The sequence below is a fragment of the Natrix helvetica genome, assembly GCF_964273705.1.
Source record: "Natrix helvetica genome assembly, chromosome: W".
NCBI lineage: Eukaryota > Metazoa > Chordata > Lepidosauria > Squamata > Natricidae > Natrix > Natrix helvetica.
In genome coordinates, this window is record NC_138555.1 from 75807796 (window position 1) to 75830690 (window position 22895).

Sequence of the window (22895 nt, forward strand, 5' to 3'; positions counted from 1 at the left end):
GTGCCATCCTGTTTGCAGGTCATGGCCTTCTATTGCTAATATTCTTCTGTTTTTTAAAATTATCCAGTCTTTGATCCAATTTAGTGCTGCTGCATTATAGTAGAGTTCCCAATCAGGTAGCCCCATACCACCTCTGCTTATGTCGTCTTGTAATGCTTTCAGTGTTATCCTAGCTTTTTTCCCTTGCCAGATGAATTTTAGTATTATTTTGTTCAATTAGGTAAAGAATTTTTTCTCTAGTTTTATGGGGATAGTTTGAAATAAATATAGGACTCTTGGTAGTATGTTCATTTTTATAGTTGCTATTTTCCCTAATAGAGATAGTTGTAATTTCCCCCATAGTTCTAAATCTTTTTTTATTTGTTGCACTAATTTTGTGTAGTTATTTTCTTTTATGGTTGAGCACTTTGCTGTTAGCCATATTCCTAAGTATTTGACTTTCTTTACCACCTGGAGTCCTATTATTTTTTCTAATTCTTTCTTCTGTTCTTCCTTCCGATTTTTGGTTATTATTTTGGTCTTTTCTCTTTTAATTTTTAATCCTGCCATATCTCCATATTTTCCTAGTTCTTGCATTAACCTGTTCCCTGTTTCTAATGGATCTTCTATAATAAATACTAAGTCATCTGCAAAGGCCTGTATTTTGTATTCTTCATTTTTAATTTTGGTTCCTCTTATTTCCTGGTTTTTTCTAATTCGTATCAGAAGGCTTTCTAGTGTCAGAATAAAAAGCAGAGGTGATAGTGGGCAGCCCTGTCTCACTCCTTTCGTTATTTCAAAAGAATCTGTATTCTCCCCATTCAATAGTATGTTTGCCTTTTGGGTGGAGTATATTGTTTCTATTAATTTTTCAAATTTATTTCCTAGATTCATATTTTTAATTTGTTGTTTCATATATTGCCAATTTAAATTATCAAATGCCTTCTGTGCATCCAGGAATACAAGTGCCACTTGTTTCTCTCGATGCACCTCATAATACTCCAAGATATTAGCTATTGTTCTGGTATTATTTCTAATTTGTCTTGTTGGGAGAAATCCATTTTGATCTGGATGTATGTAGTCATTTAGTAGTCTTTTTAGTCTTTCCGCCATTATTGTTGCAAATATTTTATAGTCAGCATTCAGCAGCGAGATTGGCCTGTAATTTTGAATTTGGTTTTGGTCTGTACCTTCTTTAAATATTAACGTAATGTATGCTTCCCTCCATGAGTTCGGTATTTTTGCTTTTGTCAATGTTTCGTTATACATCTCCAGCATTAGGGGTTCTATTGATTCATTCAGATCGTCTATTATTTTGTACCATTCTGCTGGGAATCCATCTGGGCCTGGTGTTTTATTATTTTTCTGTTTTTGAATTGCCTGTTTCAGTTCAATTTTTGTTATTTGTTTTGTTAACATTTCTTTCATCTCTTCCGATATTACTGGGGTTTCTTCTCCGTTTAAATATTCTTGTATTTGTTTGTCATCTATTTGTTCCCCCTTGTATAACTTCTCAAAATATTTGTGTACGATCTTTTTCTTTCCTTCCATTGTGTGTTGTAATTCACCCGTTTCCTCTTGGAGTTGATATATTAGTCTTTTTTCTCTTTCTTTTCTCAATCTATAAGATAGCCACCTTCCTGGTTTATTTGCTTGCTCAAAAAAATTTTGCTTCGTTAATTTTAAGTTTTTTACTATTTCTTCCTGGACTAGTATGTTTAGTTTGTGTTTCGCTAGCATCCAATCTTTTCTAATTTTGTCACTTTGTGGTTTGTTTTGGAGTTCTTTTTCTAGGTTCTCAATTTCCTTCTCTAATACTTTCTGTTGTGCCCATTTTTCTTTATTTCTTTTTGCTGAATAAGCTATAATGATTCCTCGAGTGTAGGCTTTCATAGTATCCCATAGGTTTTGTATTGATGTCTGTTCTTTTGTGTTTTCTTTAAAAAATAGTTCCAACTCACTCTTACATTTTTGGATAAATTCTTTTTCTTTTAATATTTGCAGATTTAATGTCCATCTTCGTCTAGTTTTTTTTCCTCCTTTCCAGATTATTTTAATGGGATTATGGTCTGCCCAGGTGTTTGGTAGTATTTCAATTTTATGTACTTCTGCCCCAATTTCCCTATTCATCCATGCCATGTCGATCCGTGACCAAGATTGGTGTGGGTTTGAGTAAAAGGTAAATTGTTTTTTATTTGGTTCCATTTTTCTCCAGATGTCTATCAGATTTAGCTCTTCCATCCTCTCCGTACTTAACTTAACTTTAACTTTATTCAATTTCTAGACCGCCCCTCTCTCAGAAGAGACTCGGGGCGGTGTACAGTCATATTAAAACAATAGAACAATAAATATACATAGTATAAATAAAGAGTAAATATAGGGCTGGAGGAGGTAACAATAGTTCACTGTACAAATTTAGTTTAAGTTAGATTAAAATTTTAAAAATTTAAAATACATTAACCCTTAAAAACTATCCCAGATAAAAATATCCGCCAGGAGGTAAAAATGGAACTATAAATGGGCCAGGCCGGCTAATTGGAACAGGTGAGTCTTAAGTTTTTGTCGGAAGGAGCGGAAGTCAGTAGTAGTTCTAATATCGGGGGGGGAGGTCATTCCAGAGGGTTGGGCCCATCACAGAGAAGGCTCTACTCCTAGGCGCCGCCCGTTGGCATTGCTTGGTGGATGGCACCCACGTTGTTGGTAATACTTTTTTTTTTCTTTTGGTTTTTTTGTCACTTACATAGTCTTTTTTGCTATCTACTATGGCATTATAGTCTCCTATTATACAGATGTTTTTCCCTCCGAATTCTCTAATTTTTTCATGTAGTTTTTTGTAGAAATTTTTCTGGTCTTCGTTTGGGGCATAAATTGCTACCAGCAATATTGGTTTTTGGTTTATCCAAATCTCTAATATTAATATTCTTCCCCTTGGATCTGCATAAATTAAGCTTGTCTTTATTCTCTCTTTAACATAAATTGCTAATCCTTTTCTTTTTTCTTCTGCCGATGCTGTATATAATTTTCCCAATTTCGGACATTCTAAGTATTTTATATCTTGTTGTTTGATATGTGTTTCCTGTAGACATATTATGTCTGCTTTTTGTTTTGTTAATTTTGCCCAGATGTGTTTTCTTTTTGTTGGTGAGTTTAAACCATTGACATTTACAGATAGTAGTTGGATTTCTTCTTCCATTCTCCTAAATCTCTACTTGCCCTTATCTTTATTTGCCTCTAGTTTCTTTTTGACTTCTTGTTTTTGGTCTTACTTCCTCTTCTTTCTGTTGTTCTTCCTCTTCCCTGCTACGTCCTCCCTGTCTTCCCTCCATTGTCTTTTGTTGTCTTTCCTCCTTTCTTCTATATTCTATCTCCTCTTCTGTATTTTGTTTCTCTTCCGGATACATTAATTGCTCATATAATTCCTGTGCTTTTTCAAGGTTGTCAATTTTGATTCTCTTCTCCTGCCATGTTACTAACATCCCTTCTGGTATTAACCATCTAAACAGTATCTCCCGCTTAATTAATTGCATCGCCAAGAATTGGTAGTCTCTTCTCTGTTCCCTCACTCTTCGTGGGATTTGTTTTAGTATTAGTATCTCCTTTCCCTTGTACATCATCGGTTCTTCTCTTGTTATTTTATATAATATGTCTCTTACTTTTTTCCTCGCGAACCTGATGTGCACTTCTCTGGGTAGTCGATGTTTCCTCGCATAATTGGTGGTAACTCTATAAATGTCATCCAATTCATTTATGATCTCTTGCTTATCTCTGTTTAAAGTTTCTGCAATTAAGCCAGACATTATCATAGTTAGGTCTTCATCTTTTGCCTCTGTCACATTCTGAAAGCGGAGGTAGAAAGCTGCACGGTCCATCTCCATGTGAATAAGCGATTCCTCTAGATTTTTATTTGATGCTTTCATTTGTTGTTCAACCTGGTTTATTTTTATTTCTGTCTGTTCTGTTCTTTTTTCTACTTCTTTTATTGATTGTTCATTCTTTCCCAGAGCTTGTTGTATGGTTTCCATTTTATCATCTGATTTCTGTATGTCTTTCTTGACTTCGCTTTTCATTTCACACATCTCTGCTTTCATTTCATCATGGTTTTTTGTTGCTGTTTCTTGGAGTTTTAACATAGTTTCTTGAATGGTTTGTAGCACTGTCTGTATATTTTCAGTATTCGACCCTGCATTTGTTTTTTCTGTTTCATTCATTTCTTCTGTTGATCTTTTGGGCGTTGGGGGGGGGCGGGGATCCCCTTGTTGTTGGATTTATTGCAGGGTTAATGTTAGTCATTTATTGCAGGGTTAATGTTAGATCAAAGGCTCTTAAATCACCAGGTTGCCGTGTGACTCTGAAGAGCTGCTGCAAACAACCGACTCACAGCCGAGCGAACAAGGCAAGAGAGGGAACAAGGGAGAGAGCCGTTGACGTAGCGTCGCTAATTGGGCGGGAAAGCAAGGGCTCGCCCCTCCTGTCCGTTCCCGTGTGCGCGAAAGAAGCCGGCCAAAATGGCGCCCGCAATTTAGGCGGGACTTTTGAATCCGCGGTTTGAATTGCCGATGCCTCCGGCTGCGCGGCGGCTCTGCAAATGCCGCGGTGAACTCGCGGCAAGCTCAGCGGTCTGAGGGGCTTCCAGCGACGATAGGTCCGGGAGATGGACCGCGCCGACCAGGGCGGGTCGCTCCCTTGACAAAGCGGCGTGGAGCGGCGAACCGACCCCCGAGCGCGTGCGGACAGCTGAGGCAGCGGCGGACCGACTCCCGATCGCAGCTGCAACGTAGACAGGCAGCGCGGCCTCAGCGCTGCTATTTCTTCGGCTGTTAAAGCTCCGGAGGACAATAGCAGCGTGGTGGGTATTGTGACTGACAGCAAACTGTCGTCTCCCCACTCTGTCTCAAAAGGGGCACTTCACCACACGTAGTTTTTTAAACGAATCCAAGGAATCCTGAGTAATTTGTCAATTAGTCTAGAGAGAAATAGATATACGTCTCTTCAGGCTGGACTGAGTTAAAAAACTGACCCATCCAGTCAGAGGAGGCGTGGTCAACAATTACGAAACTCAGCCTCTAGGCTAATGGACAAAGTTAACCCATGCTTGGATTCCCCAAGCAGCGCATAGGAGAAGGTGGTTGTGCAGCAGCTCCAGAGGTTTCTGGATGAAACAGATTATCTAGACCCCTACCAGTCAGGATTCAGGCCTGGATATGGGACAGAAACGGCATTGGTCGTGCTTTTTGATGATCTCTGGTGGGAGCAGGATGGGGTTCCATGGTATCGACTATGGTATTCTTCTAGAGTGGGGTTGGGAGTGGGGGCCCCTGTGCTATCCTGTTTCACTTCCCTCCTCTGTAGCTGCTCTCAGTCAGTGTTAATAGGAGGTGAGAGATCCAATTCTTACCCACTGCTTTGCGGTGTCCCGCATGGCTCAGTACTCTCTCCGCTCCTATTCAACATCTACATGAAGCCATTGGGTGAGATCATCTGTCACCATGGACTGAGATACCATCAATGTGCTGATGATACTCAGCTGTATGTCTCAGCCCATGGTGAGTTAAGTGATGCTGTGACCTTCTTGCAGCACCTGGAGGCTGTTAGGGGCTTGATGGGGAGCAATGGGTTGAAACTGAACCCTGGCAAGACTGAGTGGCTCTGGGTTTGGGGTTCTTTAGCCCATGGAGAATTGCCACCGTGTCTCACACAAGGAAATAAGCCAATATCAGCAATACAAATAAAACCATAATTTAATTTAATTTAATTAGCACTTCTAGACCGCCCCCTCTCCCAAAAGGGACTCGGGGCGGTGTACAGTCCATATCAAAAACATCATACATAAAAACAATTAAAATTATTAGATGGATAAATACATAAATAAGAGGAGGATAAAATAGACAGAACTGTAATTGCTAAATAAATAATTTAAAATATACAAAATTTAAAACCCCAGTGTCCTATAAAATTAAGTCCCCTAAAAAACCAGTAGGAAATATATATGCCAGGAGGTGACGTTAAGAATTATGCCAGGCCAGCCAGTCGGAACAGGTGTGTCTTCAGTTTCTGCCGGAAGGAGCGGAAGTCAGTGGTGGTTCTAATGTCGGGGGGGAGGTCATTCCAGAGGGTTGGGCCCATCACAGAGAAGGCCCTACTCCTTGGTGTCGCCCGTTGGCATTGCCTAGTGGACGGCACCAGGAGAAGCCCCTCCCTGTGAGAGCGAATTGGCCGCAGGGATGTCTGTGGGAGGATGCGATCCCGCAGGTAAGTAGGCCCTATGCCATGGAGCGCTTTAAAGATGGTGGTCAAAACCTTGAAACGCACCCGAAAGACCACAGGTAGCCAGTGCAGCTCGCGCAGGAGCGGTGTTACGTGGGAGTACCTAGTACTCCCCATGACTGCCCGCGCGGCTGCGTTCTGGACTAGCTGCAGTCTTCGTGCGCGTCCCAAGGGAAGCCCCATGTAGAGAGCATTACAGTAGTCCAGGCGAGACGTCACCAGTGCATGAGTGACCGTGCGTAGGGCATCCCGGTCCAGAAGGGGGCGCAATTGGCGCACCAGGCGAACCTGGTGGAACGCCCCCCTAGCCACGGCTGCCACATGGTTGTCCATTGACAGCCGGGCATCTAGGAGGACGCCCAAATTGCGCGCCCGTTCCACAGGGGGCAGTTGTTCGCCCCCTATGGCCAGCGTTGGAGTCAGCTGACTGAACCGAGGTGCCGGTAGCCACAGCCACTCAGTCTTGGAGGGGTTGAGTTTGAGTCTGTTGTCCCCCATCCAGACCCCGACGGCTTCCAAACACCAGGATATCACTTCGACAACCTCGCTGGGGTGAGAATTTCCCCCAATAAATCCTTTATGTACAAACTACCCAGACCCCAAACCCATCACTCACAACCATCACCAAAAACATACAGTACATATGAAGATTAACTCACCCCAATTGGGTGAGAAGATGGCATTTCATCCCAGACTCAGCACAAGTCCCCCAAGGCAAATCACATTCACAAGTGCTAAGTCAAGTCCACAAAGCCTAGACCCCTATTATAAATATTTTCAAAATTTGCCTTCAAAACATAACCAACTTCAAGAGCTGAACTGTGTGTTTATTTTTGCTGTCCAATAAATTCTACCTCCCATTCAAGCAGGCATCATGTGCTCAATTACCCAGCCATAGAAGGGACCAGAATTTTCTTCTAACACCACCTTAACAGTTATCATTAATTCACTCCAGCCACAACTGGATAAAGAGCTGGAAGAAAAAATCAGTTATCTTAAGATAGCAGTGTATCATATTAATATTCCTATGAACAACCAGCACTGGGCACTGATCAAATCAGGTATTACACAACTTATATTTAAACAAAGACATTTTGCCTCTCATTAATCTATCAGATACTACAGTACCACTTCAGTAGTCTTCACCGAAGACTACTGGATGACTGCATCTCAGTGCTTTGTTCAGAAGCATGTCCACATACCTTGGAGAAAAAAATAACCAAAAGCAAGCTAGGGGTGACAGGGAGCATCAGGGGAGCTTTGTGCAGGTAGAGAACATCTACTAGAATGGTTTCAAACTTCAAAGCATGTTTAAAAGCAGTGTTCTCATCCATGACTTTGTCTAATGATTCACTGAGTTTCAGCTTAAAGGTCTAGGCTTACTTTTAGAACAGGCACAGGAGGTGGCGGGGGGGGGGGGGGGGATTGAGAGTTTTATACCAGAGACACTATAAAAATACAGCAAGAAATGCATATAGGGATATGCATATTAACAAGCCTATGATTACAAATTCTGTGTCCAGCCACTTCTAAATCTTCTTTCAAATCAGAGAAGTTATTAATGGCAATAGTGATGAGGCCTGATTTAAAAAAGACAAGGAGAAGTAACTATGATCTATATAAACAAGGACTTTAGAAATATAGTGGCATGTTGTACAATCTTGCAGAATATTATGTTTCTGCATGGATCAAACCCATTGAAAAAAGAAAAAATGTATTTGTTTTGTAAATTCCTCCTCCTCCTCACTGAGTAAAGTTCACCCATTGTTAGTACACTGTAAAGGAAGTAGTGAGGGTTTTGTAAGAAAGACAACTCACGTTCAATAGAGCAACCCAGATAATTCAAATGAAGCAACGCAGATAGTCCAAATGAGCAGACACGGCTAGAATACACTGATAGATTTTCTTAACTACTAATTCGAACGGTTGTTTCCTGCAAATGTCCCCTCCCAACGCCTCCCAATCTCTCTTGGGAGGGGCCAATCCACAACCACCTGTGCTTAATCATCTTCTGTGAGTCTGCCTACGGAGTTGCTGCTTCCGTTTCTCACTCCTTCTCAATCTAGCATCAGGGACAAACTGCCTTTGATCCTCCTCACTGCTCCATGCCTCAGGCACCTCCTGGTGGCCAACCAGCCTCTCTGGTCCCTGCTCTGAGTCTGAACCCTGCACAGGGTCCTCCACATCGTCCAGGGCAGATTCATATGGTTCCTCGCTATCCGAGTCCATCAGCAGCTCAACCGGATCCTGCTGGGCCACAACAACTAAGTATGTTGGCAGTTAGTTTCAGTATCACACAGCTACTAGCACCTAACCAAAAAAGGCAACAATTCCCCCAAATTGTGAAGGTTCCAAGAGTTACCCTAATTAATTTACGAGCCCCGGGATGAAATTCAAAGTAAAACCATTCGTTTATTAGGACTAACGTCTTAGCACGGACTTCTGTGTAGCTGAAACTAAATCACATTTAATGGCGTCTGACCTTTACCCCTGTGCCCCCTCCCCTCTGGCTGAGGTCATCAATCACATTCTCCAACAGGACGTTATGGCAGGGTTCTGGACATGCGCATTCACATCCCAGTACAGAAATATGAGACTTTTACTCTGGCCAAAAGTATGCATGGAATTTCCCTCCCCTTCTCAAGGTGATAGTCATGGAAATGCCTTAGGCGTTGACACAAATATCTGCAGTAAATTTGATAAGAGCAATACAGGTAGTCCTTGACTTACAATGCTTAACTATGCTCAAAGTTAAAATGGCCTAGGAAAAAGTTATGTATGACCTGTCCTCACACTTACAACCATTGCACACACACCCATTGTCACATGATCACAATTCAGGCACTTGGTAACTGGCTCTCATTTCCAACCAGCTACAGCATCCTGCAGTCACATGATTGCAATTTGTGACCTTTCCAGCCAGTTTCCAACAAAAACAGTCAATTGGGGAAGCTGGATCCACTTAATGATCACATGATTCCCTTATGGTCGTGGTAAAATAAGTGTAAAATCAGCTGTCATTACACTTTACAACTGCACTCACTTAAAGATGGAAATTCCAGTCCCAATGTTGGTTGTAAGTCAAGGACTACCTGTGTTCTGTTCTGCTTTAAATGTAACCGTCTTAGGCCCAGTAGTCTTCAATATCTTCATAAATGACTTAGATGAGAGACTAGAAGGGAAACTCATCAAATTTGCAGATGACACTAAGCTGGTAGGAATAGCCAACAGCCCAGAAGACAAGCTAAGGATCCAAATGCCTAATGCTGGACAACATCCAGATAACTTCTGTATGAAGATTTAGGAATAAAATCTGATTTCAAAAACATTATAAGGAACTTACTTCTGTATTCAAATGTATTTACCGTAATATTCTCTAGCATTCCTAGTATGCAAAGAGCTTTACAATCCTTTATCTAGTTTTGCTCCATGCAACATGGCATGATTCTACACCTTTATAAATGAGATTCAGGCAAAGGTCTGATGGAGCCAGAGTTTCAACTACTGCTACTCTTGAGATTCTACAAGGTACAGTCCTCAAAACTGAATAGTGGAAATAGTTAACAGTTACTGTTTCAGGTCAAGTATTTTCTTGATCCCATTACCCTATGCTCCTTTAGTACTGCACACATCTTCCCACTTCTTCATAACTTAACTATTTGCTACATGTTTTCGTAGCTTGTATTCATCCATCCCACCCTTAGTAAGTACACAAGGACTTTCAAAACTGTACTGACTTTCATTCTCTAGATTCCTGAGTTAGTTTTAAGATACTATACCTCAATTGTTGCAGCATAAATGTTATCTGCTTGTAGAATAGACAGCTTATATTTTTGTTGTTGGTTTGACCTCTAAGCTTGGTGATTTGGTTGCAAATGTTTCATCCCCATTCAAGGAGACATCTTCAGTGCACTTTGGATTGTGCTTGTCTGGGGGAGCACTGGCCTTTAATACCTTTCTGAGTCCTTGTCTGATTTTGGATTGTGTGATTGGCTGGCTGTAGTAGCTGAGTCATAGTCCTTGGTTTTAAGTACGTCTGTATGATGTAAATTAGTGCTGGTGTTGTTCGGATGTCTTCTGATGATGTCATGGCCTCTTTTGGGGTTGATTTGACCAGCTGTGTATGATGTCCAATTTCTTGTGATCTGTCCAGTTATAACTTTGTTTGCACCGTGGCTGTTTGTTGGTCTTTAAATGCTGCCTTCAGGATCGTGGTTGATGTTGTTCTTTCATTCTAAGTGGTTGGTAGCTTGGGTTGATGTCAATGTGTCTGTTTATTGATTTATTGGTGGAAAATCAGGCTTCCAGGAATTCCCTTTCTCTCCTTGACTTCACCTGGGTTACAACTGTGGTCCCGGTTAGATTGAATTTGTGTCCTTTTGAGTCTTCGTGGACAGACATGAGGGATAGGGGGAGTCATGTCTCTTGATGGCCAGGAAGTGTTTGTGCAGTCTGGTTGATAGTTTTCTTCCTGTTTGGCCAACACAGTTCTTCTTGCAGTTGCTGCATTGGATCCGATATATGACGCCTGATCTTTGGTTTGTTTCTGTCTGCCCTTTCGGTTTTGACAGGGTCCATCTGAGGGTTGAGGTTGGTTTGTGGGCTACTGTGAGGTTGTGTTGGTGCAACAATCTTGCCATTTCTGAAACATTTTGCATGTAGGGGATTGTGATATGTCTAGTTTTTTTGTTTTTGTGGTAGTTGTGTTGCTTTGTGTGTCTGTGTTAGTATGTATAGTACCAAATCGCCAAGCTCAAAGCACAAAACCAACAACACAACTAGTGCTATTGCTATAACTACCAATCAGAGCTGCTAATATTCAAAGACATTTTAGCTTATATTTTATTTCAGTTCTGTTAATTTCCTTTCCTCTGGTAACGTGGGAAGAGTAAAGCAGCTTTGTTTTTTAAACATTAAGCCATGTTCTATTTTTAAGATGTTGACTTCTTAACTAAAATCTTTTAGCATGGTTTGGTAAGGCTAATTATATAAATAATGCAACTGATAAAATACTGCAATTGGCAGGATGAGAACAAACAATTAAAAGCCTCACTTGACTCTGAAGTTCACTCTGCTGCTTAAGGCGCAGGTTCTCTGGAGTGTCAGCCACCATGGTGAAGGACTGCTTTGGATAATGTCTGCAAAAAATAAATAAAAATAATTAAGGAAGCAGTACTAATTACTCCCCTTTCTAGGTTGTTTATTGCATTTTTGGTTTCTGAACAAATTGTGGGCCTTCACTAGCAATCAAGATAATTTTATCCATCACAGTAAGAGTATTTACAATTTATTGCTGTTACTTTCAGTCCCTGAAAGATTACAAAAATAGTCAAAATTTAAATTTGAAAAAGGAGGAAAAAGATACATGGTTCTGTACAAACATTTTTTAATAGCTGTGGCTAGCTGGGAATGATAGGCTAATGTATTTAGAAGTTTACAGGTTAGGGGAAGCTGTGTTAAAAACTTTGTCACCTCACCACTTATCAGTCAGTCTCAGAATAAACCCAAGAATTCAACATTTCTAGCCTAATGTAATGTTGGGCTAGAGCAGTGCTTCTCAATTATTTTCTGTCATGCCCCCCCTAGGAAGAAGAAAACATTTCGCGCCCCCCCGCGCGACTGTAAATAGTATCATTTGTCTATAAAATTGTTATAAGTACACCTCTGCATAACACTGTATTGAATAATGCAACGCTTCCGACGAGAAGTCAGATGCTGGGTGACACTGTTGTGTCTTATCTACCAGAGAGTTAAGACCCACTAAAATTGATTGGCTTTGCTTCCAATTTGGGCCTTCCAATGAAGCTGCAAAGCAACGCGGGCTGCCCCGGTGGCATCCAATCTTTCTTTCATGTTTGGTTTCCGAAGTCCCGCACAGCGCCCGGGGCCAGGCCGGCCTTTCTGCCGTCCTTTCCTTCGCCGGACGGGGGCTGCCAAATGAAGGGAACGCCCCCTCCGCCCGACCGCTTTCCTTTCGCTTTGGGACTGCAGGTCAGTCATTTGGTCGGCCGGCGGGCTGCAGGGTAGCCCGAGCAAGAGGCTGGTCAGCGTGAAGGGACGTCCGCGCCCACCAGGCGGCCTCAGCTCCCGCTTCCCCTCGCCCGCCGCGGCCAGTTGCAGGGCGCGGATCCCGTTCGGAGAAGGTGGAGCGGCAGCTCCTCCCTCAGCCAGGAGCCAGCGGCTGCTGGTCGGACAGGCAACCTCGTCGGGAAACTCCAGTCCGCCGCCTTTGCCGGCGCCGTTGCCGCCTTCACCGCCGCCGTTGCCGCCTTCGCCGCCAGTTGCACCCAGATGGAAAGGGAGCCTTCGCGCCCCCCTTTACGGAGCCCCACTATTTGAGAAGCACTGGGCTAGAGACAGGAGCCATTAAATTTCCAGTTTCCAATATTCTGAACCAGAGGAGAGTAGATACATGTGGATGATTTTCAGGAACTCCTGTTTCATTAAAGTTGCTTCTAGGCTTCTAGATTAATCTCAAACTTTATAATAAATATTAACCCTACATGCTAAATACAGTAATCATGTTGTTCCATTATTATATTTTGCATCAAAAAATCAGCTCTCATAAAATCTAATTCCTTATCATTGAAGTCACACATGTACTGTACATTTTGTGCCACTGCTCTGCAAACAGCCTTGTGTTCTTGTGTAAAGGATTCTCACAAAGGATTCTCGCAAAGTCTCTGGTGATCCGGAAAAAGCCCCCTTTGCCAGCGATCGCGAGTCAGCCACCAGGCTGCTGAAGCTGCTGACAGCCCCTACACGCAAGTGCAGGAGAGAAGCATGTCGTGTTGGTGAGAGTTTTTAAACCCTTTTTTCTATTGGAAAGAGAACACCCTGAATTTGGAAACTTAACTTAAAATAAGGCTGACTACAGAGAAAAGCAGCGGATATCAGTTTACCAATTAAATCTCCTTTTTTTTCCCTTTTTACTTTCGGAAGCCAGGCTGGACTCTCACCGTAATTCAATGTGGATTGCCTTATTGCGCTTTTTATGCTTTTAATTTTGGACCTTGGGGGGGGCTTTGAATACACTTAAATCTTAATTGCCCTGATGATTCTTTTCTCTTTTATTTCTGGTTTGGCTACTCTTGTTATATCGGCGTTATTTTGTTTATAAGAAAAGTTTTACAAAGTTTTTAAGACGGAAGAAGCAAGCATTGAGAGTTGATACAATTAACACTGCCATCTAGTGGACTTGAAACATTGTTACTAGAGAGAATTGATTCCCTTAAAGGCTATGGTTCAGGACTGAGAAAGGCAGAAATACATTTGTTTGAACAGCTGTTTTCTGTGGAATCTTTCAGTATCTGGAAACTTACTTTAGACTAAATAGAAGCCTTAAGGGAAAGCTCAGAGTGACCTTGGAAAGACTCTTATCTTTTAAAAAAAAGAGACTGAATCTATTCTTTTTTTCTAGCTTGGTGGCAGTTTTTATACTATTTTTATATTATCTTGCTGGGAAGATGGTGATTTTTCTTTTTGGCTCTTTGAAGTATTGATTTTTGATTTTTTCTCTTCGTTGCTCTCTCTATTTTATTCTTATTTTTTGAAGATTTTACACATAAATTGATGGTTTGCCTTAAATATGAGTAAATTGGATTGAAGATTTTTTTTTACTATCCTTTTTTTATTTTTTTTATTTTATTCTATTCTTTTTTACTCTCCTCTCTTTTTCCTTTCTCTTTTTCACTTTTCTTTTTAACTGAAAGATCTTCATTTTTCTTCTTTCCCCCCGCTTTTTTTCTCCCCCTCCACTTTACCTATAAACTTTTATCCTCATAAGTTGATGTTTAAATCTTTGTGATATTAACTGGACTAGATTGTAGAAGAAAAAATTTAGAAGATGAGTAGAAAAACAACACCTGTTGGTTCTACAACAACCCCTGCCTCCTCACCAGCAGGAGGAGAAAGATCAATACAGTTGATGCTTCAACAAGAAAAGGAGAAGGGAATAACTTTAGATTCAATTATGCAAGCGATACAGAAATTACAAGCAGGAGCTGATAGTAAGGATGAAACGTTAGATACCATTGTAAAGAAGACTGAGAACATAGAGCAGCAAACTCAAAAAATAGAACAAAAAGTTGCTAAAATGGAAGGAAAAATGGAAGATATGCAAAATTGGATGATGAAATATGAAAATAGAGTCCAAAAAATTGAAGAAAAAGTTCAACAAGAAGAGAAGAAGGTTGAAGAGTTAGACAGCAGAGTGAGCGACGTGGAAAGGGAGAGCAGTAGAATATTAGGATGGGAGATGGATAGGTCTGAATTTTTTTAAAGATTTCAAAACATAGAAGAAGAAAGAGGAGAGAACTTAGTACAGATAATATCTGAGATATTGATAAATGTTTTAGAGATATCCCAAGAGAAGATGATGGATGGCATAGATGAAGCATTTTGAGTATATACAAGATACGCAATGAGAAATGCTCTTCCAAGGGAAGTCCATGTAAGATTTACCAAGAAAGCAATCAAACTACAAATATTACAGAAAATGAGAGATAGAAAATTAGAATACAAAGGCAAGGATGCTGTAGTGCTGAAACAAATTCCGAGAAGAGTGAGAGAGAAAAGAAGAGAATATCAATTCTTGACTAAGGTTCTGATCAAAAAAGGCGTTAATTATAGATGGCTCATACCGGAAGGTTTATTATTTACATGGCAAGGACAAAGATACAGAATAGATACAATTGACAAGGCAGAAGCTTTCTATGCAGAACATTTAAGAGAAATGACTGAGAAAACTGGAAAAGAAGAATTATTGGTGCAATCACTGGAGATACCTATAATTGAGACTGAAAAAGTAGAAGGAGCGGTAGGCGGAATTGATAAGGAAGAAGGCGCGGTGGGCGGTGTAAATCTCAGAGAACAACGAGAACCCAGATCAACTAGAGCTATAAATCCTGTATATAAAGTATAAACATGGAGGGGAAAAAATGATTACAATCAATATAAATGGACTTAACTCAGCAATTAAAAGAAGGAAAATATTTCACAAATTAGAAAAACTAAAATGCGACTTAATCTGCCTACAAGAAGTGCATATTCTTGGTTTTTGGTTTCTTCGGGCGGCGCCGCCGCGGGGCCCTCTCCAACCGCCGCGGCCCTGGCTCCCCGTGTGGCCCTCTCCAACCGCTGAGGCCCTGGCTCCCCGTGCGGCGGCCACGGCCAGCGTCGGGAGGAGGCGGGACAACAAGACCATGCAGTGCCCCCCCCTCGCGAGCCCAGCAAGGTGGGGAGCCCCCCCGAGGCTACGGCGGCGGCGGCGGTTGCAACGGGACCCTCCCGGGAGAGAGCAGGATGAGCAAACGGCAGCGGCGGCAGGGCATGGGCAGCGGGGATGCTGCAGAACGTGAACCCCAACGGCAGGACTATCATAAAATCAGCAAGCAGCCGATGGGCAGGGGTACCATCAAGCAGCGCCTGGAGAACAACCCTGGCTGCTCCTGGACCTTCAAGGGTTAAAGCTACGGTCTACGGTCTTGGGTTGACTGGTCTGTTGTAAACCTCGGACGCCAGGCACCTTAATCAAGCCTGCATATATGTTTCCACCATCCACTCAAGCATGTACGTTTCTGCCATGTACTCAAGGGCAGACCTAATTCTATTGCGGGAGTACCCCCTCTCGCAGGTCTGCCCCTCTGCTCTTACGAGGGCCCACCTCGATGAGGGATACATTAATCCAGAGAGGTGGGCGAGGCGTGGCCTCAGGGGGTTTTTAGTTAAATTTTTAATTCGTTTTTTAGGGGGTTCTAGGGTGGGGGGAGGGGTTAGCCGGGCTGAGGGAGGGACCAGTGCCAAGCCGGCGGGTGGAGTTAGCAAGGAAAGGAGCGGAGCCATTAAGGGGAGGGGGGAGTAGCGATATTCCAGAAGAGGGCCTTTTCATTCCAACGGTCGTGGGGAGGGGCACGTGCGAGGGTAGACAGAGATCGCATCACCGGTTGGGAGACCGCGGTCGTTGGGTTCGGCCGGTCATATGTCCCAACCCCCGCAATCTAGGTGGTCAGGACCTACAGAGCCAGGGTCTGAGGCTGATTTATTTATTTTATTTATTTATTCTTCACATTTCTAAACCGCCCCCTCTCCCAAAAAGGGACTCGGGGCGGTGTACAGTCCACACAACAAATAACAGATAAAATACAAATAAAAATATAACTATAACTATACGTATATATGTGGAGGAGGTTAAAATTAAGAGTACTGTACAGAAGAATAAATATGGGTCTAAAAGCCCTAAAAACAATTAGAAATTAAAACATTACCCTTAAAATAACCAGATGAGAGTATACTACCAGGAGTTCATAGTTGTAACATTTATAATTATGCCAGGCCAGCTAATCGGAACAGGTGAGTCTTCAATTTTTGTTGGAAGGAGCGGAAGTCCAAGGTGGTTCTAATGTCGGGGGGGGGAGGTCATTCCAGAGGGTTGGGCCCATCACAGAGAAGGCTCTACTCCTTGGCGCCGCCCGCTGGCATTGCCTAGTGGACGGCACCTGGAGAAGGCCCGCCCTGTGAGAGCGGATTGGCCGCAGGGAAGTATGTGGGAGGATGCGATCCCGCAACTAACTAGGTCCTTAGCCATGGAGCGCTTTAAAGATAGTAATCAGGACCTTGAAACGCACCCGAAAAACCACAGGTAGCCAGTGCAGCTCGCGCAGGAGCGGTGTTACGTGGGAGAATCTAGACCTCCCCATGATAACCCGCGCGGCCGCGTTCTGGACTAGCTGCAGTCTCCGGGCGAGTCCCAAGGGAAACCCCATGTAGAGAGCATTACAGTAGTCTAGGCGAGACGTCACCAGCGCATGAGTGACTGTGCGTAGGGCATCCCGGTCCAGTAGGGGGCGCAATTGGCGCACCAGGCGAACCTGGTGGAACACCCCCCTTGCCACGGCTGCCACATGGTCATACATTGACAGCCGGGCATCTAGGAGGACGCCCAAATTGGGCGACCGTTCCACAGGGGGCAGTAGCTCGTCCCCTATGGCCAGCGATGGGGTCAGCTGGCTGAACCGAGGTGCCGGAAGCCACAGCCACTCAGTCTTGGAGGGGTTGAGTTTGAGTCTGTTGTCCCCCATCCAGACCCCGACGGCTTCCAAACACCGGGACATCACTGCGACAGCCTCGTTGGGGTGGTTTGGGGTTGAAATGTACAGCTGAGTATCATCAGCGTACAGATGGTATTCAACCCCAAAACCACGGATGATCTCGCCCAGCGGCTTCACATATGCATTGAACAGAAGGGGTGAGAGGACCGACCCCTGCGGCACCCCACAAGAGAGTGGCCTCGGGGTCGATCTCTGCCCCCCTGTCAACACATATTGCATCCGGCCGGAGAGGTAAGAGTCGAACCACCGTAACACGCTGCCTCCGACTCCCATCCCCTCCAGCCGGCGCAGAAGGATACCATGGTCGATGGTATCAAAAGCCGCTGAGAGATCTAATAGGACCAGGATAGAGGAACAGCCTCTATCTCTGGCCCTCCAGAGATCATCAACCAACGCGACCAAGGCTGTCTCCGTGCTGTGCCCGGGTCGGAAGCCGGACTGGCGTGGGTCTAGATAATCGGATTCATCGAGGTGACGCGGAAACTGCTGCGCCACCACATTCTCAACAACCTTCGCCAAAAAAGGGAGGTTGGAGACTGGACGATAGTTAGCTAGCTCCATTGGGTCGAGTGAAGGCCTCTTGAGTAAGGGCCTCACCACCGCCTCTTTCAAGACGGTAGGTAAGGATCCCTCACCCAACGAGGCGTTCACCAGGCCCAGAAGCCAGCCTCGTGTCACCTCCCAAGATGCCAGTACCAGCCAGGAGGGACACGGGTCCAATGAACATGTGGTGGGTCGCAGCCTTCCACGCAACCTGTCCAAATCCTCGGGGGCAACAGAGTCAAACTCCTCCCAGAGTGGACTCACAAGACTCACTGCTGACGGCCCGTCCAGACCACTGGAGGGGGCCCATCCGCTCCGGATCTGAGTGACTTTGTTCTGCAGATATTCTCCAAACTCCTCTGCTCTACCCTGTAAGGGTGCTCCCCGCGTCTCCTGCACCAAGAGGGAGCGGGTGACCCTAAACAGGGCGGCAGGGCGGTTATCCGCAGACGCAATAAGAGCAGCACAATGTCTACGTTTGGCCGCTCTCAATGCCACAAGGTAAGTCTGTAAATAGGCTCTTACCTGTGTTCGGTCAGACTCGGAGCGTGAGGACCTCCACCTGCTCTCTAGACGTCTCCTCTGGCGCTTCATCACCCTCAGCTCCTCGGTATACCAAGGAGCCCAGGTGGGTCGCTGCCGTAGGAGAGGTCGCAAAGGCGCAACCCGGTCCAAGGCCCCAGCCGTCGCCCTATTCCAGGCGGCCACTAGGTCCTCCGACCGAGCGCGGGTCAGGGCTACAGGTAGCGGCCCAAGCTCCGACTGGAACCTAACTGGTTCCATCAGGCGCTTGGGGCGGTACCAGCTTGGACAGACTGGTTCCGCCTCCTCGCGGTGGGGGGTAGCGCCAGGGAAGTCTAGCCGGAGACAAGAGTGATCTGACCATGACAGGGGAGTAATGTCTAAGTCCCCTATTCCCAGATCACTCGTCCACTGCTCAGATACAAAAACAAGGTCCAGTGTGTGGCCACCTTCATGTGTGGGACCCTGAATTAGTTGGGTCAGGCCCATGGCTGTCATGGAAGCCATGAACTCCCGAGCTACCTCGGATGCTGCTCCCGTCGACGGCAGGTTGAAATCCCCCATAACCAAAAGTTTGGGGATCTCCACCGCCGTCTCCGAGATCAGCTCGAGGAGCTCGGGCAGGGCTGCTGATGTATAGCGAGGAGCCAAGTATACAATCAGCAGACCCCACTGCCTCCCTGGGCCCCATTTCACACCAAGTGACTCACACCCGGGTATCTGAGGAACAGTGAACTCCCTCGGCTCTAGACCATCCCGTATAACCACCGCCACCCCTCCACCCTTACCCAGGGCCCGAGGCTGATGAAATGCATGGAAACCTGGTGGGCACATTTCCACGAGGGGTAAACCACCCTCGTGACCCAACCAGGTCTCTGTTATTCCTGCAAGGTCCAGCTCCCCCTCAGAGATCAACTCATTAATGAGGGGGGCCTTGTTGGTCACGGCCCTTGCATTGCAAAGCATCAGCCGCAGGCCCTGTCTCTGTAGAACCCGACCACCTAGGTTGCGGGGGTTGGTACAAACGACCGGGCATAGCCAGCAGCCACGGTCTCCCAACCGACCTTATGATCTTCTCTTGTCCTCGCATCCCCCCCTCCGCGCGACCGTTGTAATAAAACAACCCTCTATTGGAATAGCTTGTTCCCTCTCCCCCCCCACTCCACTCACTTCCCTCCTGGACTCACCTGTTCGTGTGGCACTGGCTTCCCTCCTGGCCTGGTTATCCCCCCCCCCTTCCCAGAACCCCCTAAAAACAGTATAAAACATTTTACTAAAAAGCCCCTCAGCTTCCTCTTCTTCCACCTCTTGGGGTTCACGAACCCGTCATCAAGGCTGGCCCTTGAGAGAGCCAAGGGCCATACCTGCGAGAGAGGGGCCTCCCGCAGGCGAAGCAGGTCTGTCGTTGAATAAATTGGTAAGTTGTTGACCATCCCAATAGGGTAGGGGTGCAGATGATATAAAAGTTAATAGTTAAAAGCCAGTGGGCTAGAGTCTCAGTGGAGGGCGGAGGGTTTTTCAATGTCCAGGTGGTACTTGGAACTTGGAGAAAAAGGGGGGGGGGGAGAGCAAGCTATGATTAGATATCCCAGATGGTGTGGGAAAGGCAAAGGTGGTAAATGGTGGCAAAGGATAGGTGATAGTTCCATTCATCTGTTTCCAGGTGGATGTGGCCCCCCCGATGGATGGGGGGGGCATTCTTGGCCCGGCTGCTTGGCTCCCAGTGTTAGCCCACTCGAGTCAGCAGGGGCCCGGGAGGAGAATGGGAGTAGCCAGGAACAAATAGCCAGGAATGACAAAATGACAAAATATCCCAAGGGGGTGCTATGCAATGCCAGGTCCGTTGTCAACAAAGCCCCCCTCATTAACGACCTGGTGTCGGAGGGGGAGCCGGACCTGGCAGGAATTACGGAGACCTGGCTGGGCCATGAGGGAGGCCTCCCTCTCGTGGAAATGTGCCCGCCAGGTTACCGTGCATTTCATCAGCCACGGGCACTAGGCAGGGGTGGTGGGGTAGCAGTCATTGTGAGGGAAGGTCTTGAGCCGAGACAGACCACTGTGCCACAGATAACCGGTTGTGAGTCCTTGTGTGTGAAGTGGGGCCCAGGGAGACAGTTGGGCTTGCTAATTGTGTACCTGGCTCCTCGCTATGCATCAGCAGCCCTGCCCGAGCTCCTTGGGGTGATCGCCGAGATGGCAGTTGAAACGCCTAGACTGTTGGTCATGGGTGACTTCAACTTGCCATCGGTAGGGGAGGCATCCGAAGTAGCTCGGGAGCTCATGGCTTCCATGACAGCCATGGACTTGACCCAAATAATTCAGGGCCCCACACATGAGGGAGGACACACACTGGATCTTATTTTTGTCTCTGGCCAATGGAGGAGTGATCTGGGAGTAGGGTATTTAGCTATCACTCCCCTGTCATGGTCTGATCACTCACTGCTCCGGCTCGACTTTCCAGCCGCTACTCCCCACCGCGGGGAGGCGGAACCAGATTGCCCAAGATGGTTCTGCCCCAGGTGCCTGATGGAACCTGACAGGTTCCAGACGGAGCTCGGGCCATTTCCTGTAGCCCTGACCCACACCCGATTGGAGGACCTAGTGGCTGCATGGAATAGTGCGGCCGCGGGGGCCTTGGACCGGGTGGCGCCTTTGCGGCCTCTCTTGCGGCAGCGAACCACCCAGGCCCCTTGGTTCACCGAGGAGCTGAGGGTGATGAAGCGCCACAAGAGACGCCTAGAGAGCAGATGGAGATCATCACGCTCTGAATCTGACCGAACTCAGGTGAGAGCCCATTTACGGACTTACCTTGTGGCGTTGAGAGTGGCCAAGAGTCAGTATTGCGCCACTCTTATTGCGTCCGCAGATAACCGCCCTGCCGCCCTGTTTGGGGTGACCCACTCCCTCCTCCAACAGAGGCCGCGGGAAGCTCCTCTGCAGGGCAGAGCAAAGGAATTTGGGGAGTATCTGCAGGACAAAATCGCTCAGATTCGAAGCGAGTTGGTCCCTACTAGTGGTCTGGAAGGGACGTCGGAGGCGGGTCGTGAGGTCCCATTCTGGGAGGAGTTTGACTCTGTTGCTTCCGAAGATATGGACAGGTTGCGTAGGCGACTGCGAGCCACCACATGTTTACTGGACCCGTGTCCCTCCTGGCTTGTACTGGCATCCTGGGAGGTCACACGAGGCTGGCTCCAGGAGTTAGTCAACGCTTCCTTGAGTGAGGGGTTTCTGCCGGCCGCCCTGAAAGAGGCGGTGGTGAGGCCCCTACTCAAGAAGCCTTCCCTGGACCCAGCCCTGTTAGCCAACTACCATCCCGTCTCCAACCTTTGCTTTCTGGCGAAGGTTGTAGAGAGTGTGGTGGCACAACAGTTTCCGCGCCACTTGGAGGAAAATGATTATCTGGACCCGCGCCAGTCCGGTTTCCGGCCCGGCCACAGCACGGAGACGGCATTGGTCGCGTTGGTGGATGATCTCTGGAGGGCCAGAGATGGGGGTTGTTCCTCCATCCTGGTCCTATTAGACCTCTCGGCGGCTTTCGATACCATCGACCATGGTATCCTATTGCATTGACTGGAGGGGTTGGGGGTGAGGGGCACCGTTTTGCGGTGGTTCTTCTCCTACCTCTCTGGCCGAGTGCAATTTGTATTGGCAGGGGGGCAGAGGTCGACCTCGAGGCCGCTCTCTTGTGGGGTGCCACAAGGGTCGGTCCTATCGCCTCTCCTGTTCAATACATATATGAAGCCGCTGGCCGAGATCATTCATGGGTTTGGGGTAGATTACCATCTGTACGCGGATGATACCCAGCTGTACATCTCTACCCCAAACCACCCCAACGATGCTATCGAAGTGATGTCCCGGTCTCTGGAAGCCGTACGGATTATTATTATTATTATTTATTAGACTTGTTAGCCGCTCCCTCTCCACGAAGGGACTCGGGGCGGCGTACAATAAATAAATCACATGTTACACGATTAGACATTACACGGTTAGACATTACGCGGAGGAGGTATAAAATCACAACAATTGTTACAATACAGAAAACAACAATAATAATAAGGTTAAAAATTAAAATACCCCGATTTAAAATTTTAAAATGTAAAAAGTATAAAATTGCCAGGAGGATTGGAGATAGAACTATAGTTGAGCCAGGCCAGCTAGTTGGAAAAGGTGGGTCTTGAGTTTTGTACGGAAGGAGCGGAGGTCAGTAGTAATCCTAATGTCGGGGGGGAGGTCATTCCAGAGGGCTGGGCCCATCACAGAGAAGGCCCTGCTCCTGGGCGCCACCCTTTGGCACTGCTTAGTGGACGGCACCCGGAGGATCTGGATGGGAAGTAAGAGACTCAAGCTCAACCCATCCAAGACTGAGTGGCTGTGGCTACCGGCGCCCCGGTTCAACCAGCTTACTCCATCACTGGCCATTGGGGGCGAACGTCTGGCCCCCGTGGATCGGGTACGCAATTTGGGCGTCCTTCTGGATAC

At 46.0% G+C, this 22895-nt stretch overlaps 1 protein-coding gene across 2 annotated transcripts in view; it reads right to left on the bottom strand.

Annotated features, from left to right (window-relative positions):
• The window catches only part of LOC309400715 (LIM and SH3 domain protein 1-like), a 337204-nt gene that overhangs the window by 169995 nt on the left and 144314 nt on the right, over positions 1 to 22895 (bottom strand). For both annotated transcript variants that reach the window (XM_081969351.1, XM_081969350.1), the window contains exon 3: positions 11297 to 11381. In XM_081969351.1, the coding sequence (XP_081825477.1) occupies positions 11297 to 11381 (85 nt within the window). The remainder of the gene's footprint in view (positions 1 to 11296; positions 11382 to 22895) is intronic.